Below are 10,632 nucleotides of genomic sequence, written 5' to 3'. Positions count from 1 at the left end.
TGCTGCCCCCAGCCTTTTAAATGACAGGGGAATCATGTGAAAGTTATTTCAACAAAATGGTTGTGACAAGAGCATTGGCCTCTCCCTGTTCTTGGATCTCAGACAAGGTTTCTTCAGCCCTACTGACTTTCTGCTTTGTGCCTCTTCCATCTCCACCTCAATACCGGTTTCTGACACCCACAGGGGTTACCGGCAACGGCCCAAATGTACTTTCCTCCGTCAGATACACATTGATGATCCTGATGGGTGAAAGTCAGGCTAGCAGAGGTTGAGTGGGTGCTAACGAGCTCACTTTCTAGTTTGCTAACATACTGCAGGGCACTGCTGCCCAGCCTGCGTGTAGGTGCAGAATCCATACACCCCCCTGCTGCGGAATCGGAGCTGTAAACCCACCAGCTTTGTCAAGTGTTAAAGAACGAGCCCAGCTTTTGGATTAGGAAGAGAGATAAAATTCACCCCAGGGCCACGGGCCAGCACAGCGCATAGGTACCGCTGGGATGCTGCAGGGCACAGAGGTGACCGTCACCCCTTGTTCTCTCCACCAGCAGATCGGATCCCGTTATGCAATCGTTATGCTAAAAGGCAATAGGACAGCCAGAGCAGTTTCAAGGACTTTTGTTATTTTGCCTTCCAGGTCTGCATATCCCAGGATCCACATCCAGAGAGCTCCCGGGAATAACTGTACACCTGGCTGCCTTCCCCAGACCTACTGCTTCCTGCACGGGCAGGGTAAGTGTTGAGGCTGCTGGAGGTGTGCAGTTTAGGATTCCCACCCCAAACGCATGCTGCTGGGCTCAGTTCCAGTGCACCAGCTCTGCTTACAGCCTCCTATTAGCTAGATGCAGCTCAGGGGGTCTCCAAACTTCTCATTCATTTCATCAATGATCTGTGCTCTAATCTCAAGAGAGAACTCTGGTCGCCTTCTCCAGAGAGGGACCAGGGCTGCTCCCCAGTCCCTTTAGCCCATCCTGGAGGTGCAGGTACTGCTGGCTCTTCCCAACACAGTGGCAGTGACACACACCGGTGTCCTGGGGGGACACATTTGCAGTTTCTGCACCAGCCAGCCAGGCTCTCACCTGGTCTTACCGTCCAAGAACCAAGCCCTGCTGTGCCAGGCTGTTAGGGCATTGTATAATAGTGCTGCTGCCCAAGAGCCATCCCACATCAGCATGTTAGCCGGAAAGACGCCGAGGCAGGCTCTGATCCCGTAGCTGCTCGCAGAGCCCACCCTGACCCACTGCCCCCAGAGCATCTCTTACCTCTCCCTGGAGCCCACTCCCAAGGCAGCTCTCTTCCCTCCGCAGTCTCCCTGGCTCTCCCTTTCCCACTCCCCTTCCCTCTGCACCACCTCCCCGGCGTGATGTCAGCACAGCCCTGCCTCCGCATCACACCCCTCCACGGCCACGCAGCCGCCCATCACACCCCACTGCTGCTTCCCTGCCCAACGGTTGCCACAGCGACAGGAGGGGGAAATCCCATCCTCTGGTCCTCCACCTCCCAGGACCTCGCTTGGCATCACCGCTGCGGCTCTTCCTAAAGAGCCTGGAGACCACGGGAAGGACAGGGTGGCAACAGGGAACAGTGGCAAAGGCCAGCGGTGGCCTTGGGGGAAGCCGTGGCTCAACATACCTGGAAGGGAAGGGAGAGCAGAGGCAGTCACGGGAAGCAGGCTCAGACAAAACAGGCACTCACCTTACCCGCAGCAGTTACCACCCGTGTCCCCAGCGCTCTTCCCACCTTTCCACCCTCTCCGTTCATCACTCTCAGCCAGTTCTTTGTTCCTCAGCGCCAGGTGCTCTGTTTCAGGGCTGGGCACACGTGTACCGCGATTGTACAATCCCTCTACAGATGAGAAATTTGTGCTGCTTACCCACTGCAGACAATCTTTGCAGTGACTTCTCCTCACTCCCAAGTCAAGGTCAGAGATCAGGTATCGATCAGCTACTTAAGACCAGCTCCAAACCAGACCATCAGGAGTCGGTGGACTTAGTACTAACCGCAAATCCACAGTGAAAGGTTTTTCTGCAACGTCTGCCGGAGATGGTTTCATCAGGAAGGGAGAAGGGCAGATACTATATTTTTAGGACTGCAGCACATTTTTAATGGAAAGAGATGGCCCAGGGCTTCTCATCCCTCCCCCCATCCAAGATGCTGTTTCTTTTCAGCAGAAATATCGCTGCATTAGAGAACAGGTCACTTCCTCTATCAGTGAGAATTCAGCGTCCCATTTGATGCTGGTCCTTGTGCTACAAATAGGAATTTTTTCCTTTTATAGCTACTGAATAATTGTGTGTATGAAATATGAACACAGTTTTCAAAAGAGTGCCTGATAAGCAGCTTGCTGGAATGAAATGGTTGAACAGAAGGAATTTACAGCACCTGCAGAGCATCACGTGCTGTGGAAAACATTCAAGGTCAACATGACGGAGACAGGTCACAGAACAGCTCCAGCTACCGAGGACGTGGGCTTGAGCTCAGCAGCCTCCCCACAGCAGCCTTTCCCACAGCACCCCAACGATTCATTTCACGCTCCACACTTAAGTAAGGATCAAACGGAAGAAGCCTAGCTCAGAGGAGCCAAGACTTCTCCATCCCACGTACTAGAAAGCCAGGAGGAGCAGGCAGAACAGGTTTTTAAAACAACAGCAGGCAAGTAGTAGAGGACACAATCCCAAACAAGGAGGAAGAGCATAGTTAAACATCCATCATCAAAAGAAACAAGGGAAGAACACCACAAACGCCAGAGAGGCACAAGCTTGCCTTCAAAAAGAGAGAGAATGCTAATCGGAGGTACAGAGAGGCAATTAAAACACCAGAGCACAGAGAGACTCCATGGCGGAGGAGTGAGAGCCCAATTATGCTGAAGAAATCAGTCATTTCTGGAGGAAATGGGCGTTTGCAGCCTGACCCTTTCTGATGCTGGTCCACAGTGCCTTAAACCAAAGGCCCGAACACAAGCAGGGCTGGAAGGGTGGTACGTACGATCCTCCATCAGCACATCAACAACAGCCTTCCTCTGAGGTACCTCGGAGAGCCAGGGTCAGGGTCCCTGTGGGGCAGGATAAAGGGAGGCCAGGAAATGCTCTCGTCCCCTGCGTTAGAGCAGATTTTGCCCTCTGCATTTAGAGAGAGGCACTGGTGGAGGGGGAGGGAGGGATGCAACAAGGTATGAAAGGCAGAAGGAGAATGAGCAGAAACAGAAGACACAATACGTGGCTTCCAGTTGCTGCAGGAGGAGAGGAGGAAATAACATCACCTCCTCCACATGCTGGTGGTGCAAAGGGAGGAGGAAAAAGGCTAGAAATTACATCAGTTAAAAATGCCTTAAGGGATCTCTGGCCAAAAAGGGTCAGGATACACAGGGGCTCAGTGCCTTCAGCGTCACGCATGAAGAAACGGGAGAGAGAAAACCAGCAAAAGGCACCATCGCTATGGTGATACAAAGCATTGGAACACACTCAGCAAGGAAAAGAGATAAAAGGAATTGCAAGGCCCATTTTCAACCGCACAGAACAACATCCTTGAGATAGGATCAAGGCCCGAGGATCCACCCAGCTCAATTGTTAGTTGGCTGTGCTGTCATCTGCCTCCTCTCGTCTGCCACGCTGTCTGTGGGTCAAAGAGGACACAGCAACAGATACAAAATGCAAAAGGGGTTATTTTATTATTGATTCAGAGGTTAGACAAGGCACCATTTGATCTAAAAAAGAAATGCAAAAAAACGAATCAAATGTTATTTTTGCAGTCAATTAAGAAAGTCTCTTTTGCATTTCTTCAGCATTTTGTGAATTCCAGCTTGGTCAAGATGACAGAAAAGCCACCCCATTGCCAAGTAAGGCAGGCTTGGACCAGAGCCGCAGCCCCTCTGTTCAGCAGCAGAGAAACCTTGAGAGGTCTCTATGCCAGAGTTTAGGAATGCAGCAGAACAAGAAAAACAAAACTTCCAGGAAGACGATGGCGTCTTTTTTTCCTTTCCATTTCAGAAATGATGAGTCATTTGTTCATTTTGGTCCTCGCTGACAGGAAGCAACTTTAGAAAAATCACAGCAAACCTTGCAGTGGCCCCAGAGTACTAAAGAGCCCGTGAGACAAGCCCTGAAAGTCCTGGAGACGCCTGGAACGGCATCTAGCCTTACCCTTCTAACAGGCCAGGGACCTGCACCTGATCACTGGCAGAGATGCTTCACTCTGTACAAATTGTTTTGCCTTCCCAAACAGTGATTTCTAAGGAGAAGGCCATCTCCTCTTCACAATGATTCTGCTGAATAAGAAATCCAAACACAAAAAACCAAATCAGCCCCCAAGCCCCTTGCCTACCACCTCCTTTTTCCCCTCCCATCAATCATAACCCCCTCCCAGCTGCCCTCCCTGCCTCCCCTGCACCCAGGGGAGGGCTGCGATGGGTGATGTAGCAGAGCGTGCAGCGTTTGGTGGTGTCTCATCTGGTTCACGGAATCACTCAGCTGGAATAAATGGGAACAAAGAGAAAAAAAATAGATTTAGGGAAAAAAACCAAAATTAATCATGGTTTATGGCAGAAAAAGGCCAGCAAGCTGGATGCAAAGTGAGCACAAGGGGGAAAACGGAGAGTAGAAGAACACATTGTTCTTGCTGTGGAGTAAAACCTTGGCCAAATCCAGGAACACCAACTCGTTGGGAACCCTGCCCCTGTGTAGGGGGCTGCAGCTCTCTGACTCCCTCAAGATGCCAAGATAAAAGCTGCTTCCACTCAGAATTTCTTTACAGTTACTGAGATGCCGAGGCAGCTCTAACACACATTTTCCTCTCCACTACCCTGGAGCACAGCAGTCCTATGCTAAATGCTATCCCGACTTCCCAACGTGCCGACGCCACGCGCCGGGGCTGCCCTTTCACAGGAAAACCAGACAATTGACAAGGCAACGGCCATCTGGGTGATCTCGGGGGACTGCAGGCTGCTGACGAAACCGGCACTGTTTACTTTCAAACCCTCTCTCCCCTCAGTCACATGCTTTCAAGAGCAACAAGTCAACTGCTTTCAGTTCCTGGTGTTATTTCCAGTTTGTTGGAAGGGAAGAGATTGTTTCCCTGGAAAGGATGTACGAGGACAGAGAGCAATTTTCAGACAGAAGAGAAATTATCAAGAAAAAGAGCAAGGGATTCCTGAGGATTAGGCATCTGCTCGGGATGTACAGCCCACAGCAGCTCAGTGCACAGGAGGGAGACAGGCCATCTCCTTGACAGAGAAGGGTATTCAGTAACACTCAATCAGTAAACAAACACAGAAGGCCAAAGGACAAAGTTTCATCTGGGCCAATCTGCGCTTACAGCAGGGTCCTCTAGGAAGGGCCGGAATCCTGCGTGGGCAAAGGTCATCACCAGCCTTGCAGGGTCACCATATAGCGGTGTAACGGCCCCGAGAAGCTGGGGCACTAACCACACTGCACGTGGTGTTCTCAAATGGACACCCTGATGGAGCTGCTTGATTTGCTCAAGAAACAAGCACATTGCCGTGATCTCGTAACGAAGGTTGTTGGCTCAAGGGCACATGAAGACAGTGGTTAATAATGCTGTGTCTCGGGCCTCAAAAAATCATTTGTTTTGCAATAAGGCTTTATTTAGACTTTGGGATCAGGAGAAGCTCAACAAATCTTCATCTCCTTGGCCAAAGCCAAGCCAAGAGTGAAGGGATAAAACCCAAGTCCTTTTCTTGTCCTCAGGAGATCCCAACTTGCCACACAAAGCGACTGTCAGACCCTGACCAGAAACATCATGTTGTTAAGAAGAAAGCAAAAGGCATCTCAGTAACACTTGCTATAGCGGGGCCCACAAATGAGGAGAGGCTGAAAACCCCCAGCTCTCACCCACCCGCCTTCTGCCCCACAAGTCCCATCAGAATGGAAGACAGGCTGTGCTCTCAGGTAACCTGCCATCCCACAGAGTAACACACGTACAACAAGAACAAGCTCTCGCCCAGCCCCGAGCAGCAGCAGGCTGCACTCGCAGCCAAGCTGTCCCTCCCCTGGCTGACACACTCACAGCCCTTCACATGCTGCCCACAACCAACCCCGTGTTTTGTTTCCTGCAGCCAGAGATCATCACCTCTCCAGCACCCTGTGAAGGTCCTTCCTCCCACTGCTCAGTCCTGACCTCCAACATTCTGCTAACTCCCTGTGGAGCAGCCAGGAGTAGCTGAAAGCACAGTGCCTTCCAGGGAGCCACAGCTCTAGAACAAAACAGAAGCCTTTGGACCCAAAGTGCAAACCCCATTTCTGGCAGCCGGTGCCTGGGCTCGCTGCGACCTCTAGGGGCACAGCTCCGGGATCCGCAGACAGACCGACGTGCACATATACCGAGATAGAGACCGTTAACAGCTTCTTTAATAGAGAATTAGCACAGCCCTGCCTTGGGCTGCATCGTCTTGTCCCCTCCTCTTCTACTCTGCTTAGCTCTTCACCCTCCCTAGCCCCAAAGAGACAGAGACAGAGATGAAGACAGAGAGAGAAAGAAGGGAGAGCTCCGTCCTGGGACAGAGCCCTAAACGAACATAACCAGGTCTTTACATGTTGCTCTCGAGAAGGCTGCCAGGATGCTAGCAAACACCACATCGGGAGACTGGGAGGCATCCACCGCTGTATGGATCCCTCGCTTGCTGTAGTAGGAGACCAGGGGAGAGGTCTGCGTGTGATAGGCCTTCAGGCGGGTTTTCAAGGCTGTTTCGTTATCGTCCGAACGGCGGATCAGGGGCTCTCCAGTGACCTGGGAGAAGCAAGGGGACAGTCTCCAGCTAGCTGCAGCCTGGCATGCTCCCCCCGTCTCTCCACAGCTATGACAACCCCTGCTCCCCTCCTCCAAGACAGGCTGCAATGTGGAGCTGCAGAGGTGATCCCCAGGTCCGCAGGGGAGAACGGGGCGAGCCCAGGGCAGCCGAAACAAGTGCCAGAGCAGTCACTGAAGAGACAAGGATTCAGCATCATGGTCTTTCCCCCACACACCACTCTGCTTGTTAAAAGGAGCCCAAGGAGCCTCGAGAGCAGACACCAGCTATGGTTGCTTCCCCAGGAGGGAAGCCAGTCACAACCCACCGCAACTTCAGCTATGGACAGAGTCCAACCAGTTCTGAGGCTGGCAGAGCCCAGGCCGGCTCTGCAGAACGGCCATGCCCTTCAGTCATCCCTCCAGGCCTCGCTCCCCACAGCGCCGTCGGCTCAGGCTGCCCAGGCAGTTCCCCACGCTCCCCAGAAAGCCAGGGCAAAAGGTACAAGAGAAGGAAAGAAATGAGTTTTTCCAGGGATGCTGCAAAGCATCAGCTAAACCCAAAGCAACACAAGCTGTGGCCTTGGGAGCTCACATACATCGTCCTTCATGTGCTCTTTCGGGGGTCTGAACTCCTCGTGATAAGAGCGGCCGCTCCCTGGGTGAATCAGCCTAAGACAGAAAGCAAGTGTCAGCAAAGTAGCCCTGTGCCAGGACAAGTTCTCCTGAACCTGCCACTCATCAGCACAGAAACATCTGCAACAGCAACCCAATTAGCCTCTCTCTATTAAGAAAAAAATCTCTTCTAGTTATTTCTGTACCAAGGGCCTCTTCAGGCATTTAAAAAAGCAGCTGTGCTAGGAGATGGAGGAGGGGTTTTTACTTTATGCTTTACTGGGGAAGGGGTCTAGCTCCTGGAGGTGCAAGGGTGACACAGTGCAACAGCAAACAGTGGGAGATGTCTAGGTGACTGCACAGCCACAGCTGACCCTGGACAGGGTGTTCAGCAGTGCCCGAACATGTATGCAGCATCCTGTGTAAGGGAGCAGCAACAGCTCCAGAGAAGCAAGAGCACAAAGACATTAGCTGTCGGACACCAGGCTTAAAGGCTGAGCTGGGTCACCAAGGATGCTGATTCGTATCGGCAACCCCTATTTACAGGGCAGGGAAGGGGCTCTGTTCAAGGCTGGCCCAGGCACAGGAGAGCAGGTAAGGGATCAAAGCAGGAAGGCTTAAACAGAGCAGAAATCTAATACAGACCAGCACCACAGCACTGTCAGAATAACCTGGGAAATTAGGACTCTCCCCCATAGGCTAGGAAACCCTGCCCCGTGCACCAGGTGTTTGGGAGAGGAGGATTACCGTCCAGTGATTCTCCGGATCAGCAAGGAGTCAGGGATGCTGAACTCAATGACGGAGTCCAGCTTCTCTCTCCTCTTCTCCAGGAGCTCATCCAGCTGCAACAGAGAACACCCAGCTCAGAGGGGCAGAGGCACAGCCAAGGGACTCCTGTCTCCAGGGAAGGAGGAGATGCCAGAGCAGGCCCCGAACAGGAGCTCACATACCATTTCAGCCTGCTTCACCGTGCGTGGGAAGCCATCCAGGAGGAAGCCGTTCTTGCAAGGAGGAGAGTCGAGATTGCTCTCAATCAGCTCCACCACCATCTCGTCGCTCACCTGCAGAGAGCAGAGACAGGCGCATGGTCAGGAGGGACACCCCAGTTTTACACACAGCTGCCTCCAGAGCTGCTGTACCCATGCCACTGCCCAGGCTGCATCAGACCCTTTTTACAGCCATTCCTGGTCCCAGAGGTGGCAGCAAGAGCACAGGGCACTGCTGTTAACAGGGTGAAAGCTGCCTGTTCGGACCTGCCCACGTCAGGGAAGCGCTTCCCGCCACGGGTGTCAATGCTAAGACGTGGCTAATGACACATTTCACACCAGGGACACTCCAGCCTGTGCAGGGACTTGGACCAGCGCTGTAACCTCACTGTTACAAAGGTTGCTGTCTTTACAAGGGAGACCATCAGCTTGAACTCCCTAGATTTTTTATTTTTTTTTTAAACCAATTCACAATACAGAATACTGACATAACCTTTATTTCCTGTTACTTTGTACCTTCACCCACACATCCCTCTCAGTAGGCAGGCCTGGTGAGGAAGGGCAAAGCAGGTGAGCTGTTCATTGACTCTTGTAAGCCTGGTGTGAAGGTAAATGCCCAAGAGTCGCTGACAAGCTCTGGCCTCACTAGTTTTTTTTCCCCCCATCATGATCTCAGCATATTGCTGGGATTAGTGCCTTTTCTACACTGCATCATTTGGAAAGTACTAACAGATGCTGCAGCCCCAACAATAGCTGTTTATTCAAGAGTAGCTCTCCTCAGCAGCGCTGTTTTCTCCAGCACACGCAGCTGGGACCCAGCAGGATTTGGGATCACACTGTCACAACACACAAACAACAGCCCTGGAACAGGAAGGGTATGGGTGGGGGGCAGAACTTCGGGTGAAACAAGTCACTTCTGCACTTTCCTGATTACCCGTTTCAGAGAAAGTGGTCTTGCTTCGTAATCGAGCATAAAACCTCATCCTGAACACTGCTGTGCTCCCAAATGAGTTATCGCAGAGCCAGAGTACGCTGCTAGGACATACCTGGGGAGCAGCTCGGTACCGGCTGCCACACATACATGTGGCACCACCAGCCTTGCCAGATAACGTTCCTATCTTTCATAACCAGCTGGGATATTGCTGGCTTGGTGTTGCAATGCAAGCTTTGAGCGAAAGCTGGAGATAAGCCACGTCGCTCTTCTCACTTGGGGCCTGCAGATTCTCTGTGGGGTGTTATGAGCCCATGATGGTCAGCAGCAATGCCCTAGGTCTGCCCCACACTGCTTAAGCTTTGGGGCAAGGTGCTGCAATTTGCTGTCTCTCAAGGTTCCCCAAAATATTTCAGTTATTTTGGCAAGATAAATAGACCCTCAGAAAATAAACGTGTCATTGATCCTAACTTTTGTCTCTTGGGGATCCAAAGTGTCTCTCTTACACAGCACCCACCGCAACTACCACAGCAACACCCCTAAGTCTATTTTCACCTTACAGTTACAGACAAATGGCATTTACGCAAGAGCTGGGACGCAGATAAACCCTTTGAACAAAGTTTTCTGCCCAACAGGAGTCCGGGCATCATGTGCAGAGAGACAGGAGTGGCAAAGCATGGCTGTAACATCCCGCAGCTCCAAGGATAAACCTTCACCTCAAACAGCATTCAGGAGCCACAAACCAGGCAGTCAGCCTGCACTCCGTGAGCATAAAAGTACTGTGGCAGAAAGAACCAACCCAGCGACACAGGCTGCTGGTAAGCAAAGAGCAATTTTGAAAAGGAAGGATGTTTTTATAGGATGTTTCTCCTGCAAGATAATGAGAAGGAAAACTCCCACCCCACCCCTGCCTTCACCCTGCAATCTGCCTTCCTCCACTAATTGGATTTTGTCACTGAGGCTTCTAATTACAAGGTGCATTTTGACTGCTCTCATTCCAGGTGCTGCCAGACCATCTCCCCTCCCAGCACATCTCCCCCCTCTACCCACCAGCTTCCCTGCATCCATCGTCTCTTTGAGCCGCTTCCCCAGCTCGGACCCCGAGGCCACCATGGCCCGCAGCATGTCGCCGGTTGCCAGGTGGCAGACGCAGTAGGTCTCAGCCAGCTTCGGAGCCTGCGGGAGAGGACAGACACCAGGTGAGCTCACCGGGAGGGTTTCAGAGGCAGGACCGCGGGGGCTGAGGCCCAGCCGGGGTCTGGACCCCCCCCACCCCGGTGGGGTCGTGTCCCCGCTCGTAGCAGCGGCATGGTCTGCAACCGGCCAACACGTGGCAGGGCCCGGCACACAGCCTTGAAAGCCGGG

General features: G+C 52.4%; 1 protein-coding gene across 2 annotated transcripts; it reads right to left on the bottom strand.

Moving 5' to 3' along the window:
• Positions 1-3,634: 3,634 nt before the first annotated feature.
• AK2 (adenylate kinase 2) lies at positions 3,635-10,444 on the bottom strand. 2 transcript variants are annotated; one of them, XM_009706902.1, is made up of 6 exons: positions 10,318-10,444; positions 8,301-8,411; positions 8,098-8,192; positions 7,335-7,407; positions 6,543-6,738; positions 3,635-4,463 (listed from the first exon to the last, which is right to left on the bottom strand). In XM_009706902.1, exons 1-6 carry the CDS (start codon positions 10,390-10,392, stop codon positions 4,456-4,458), a joined length of 558 nt encoding a protein of 185 aa, XP_009705204.1. In that variant the 5' UTR covers positions 10,393-10,444; the 3' UTR covers positions 3,635-4,455. The 2 variants fall into 2 exon arrangements, with proteins under 2 accessions (XP_009705204.1, XP_009705203.1); XM_009706901.1 differs by lacking the exon at positions 3,635-4,463 and having other exon boundaries at positions 6,340-6,738; positions 10,318-10,440.
• Between the last annotated feature and the right edge of the window lie 188 nt (positions 10,445-10,632).

Source organism: Cariama cristata, unplaced genomic scaffold, assembly GCF_000690535.1.
Source record: "Cariama cristata isolate BGI_N322 unplaced genomic scaffold, ASM69053v1 scaffold3839, whole genome shotgun sequence".
NCBI classification, from domain to species: domain Eukaryota; kingdom Metazoa; phylum Chordata; class Aves; order Cariamiformes; family Cariamidae; genus Cariama; species Cariama cristata.
The sequence above is the reverse complement of the archived record's forward strand: the minus strand, read 5'-3'. Positions and strand labels throughout refer to the sequence as shown.

Coding starts and splice junctions, on each gene's coding strand:
- AK2 (XM_009706901.1), bottom strand. CDS start 10,392: ATGCTGCGGGCCATGGTGGCCTCGGGGTCCGAGCTGGGGAAGCGGCTC. Junction 8,412..10,317: donor CGATGGATGCAGGGAAGCTG/GTGGGTAGAGGG, acceptor TGCTCTCTGCAG/GTGAGCGACGAGATGGTGGT. Junction 6,739..7,334: donor AAGAGCACATGAAGGACGAT/GTATGTGAGCTC, acceptor TGCTTCTCCCAG/GTCACTGGAGAGCCCCTGAT.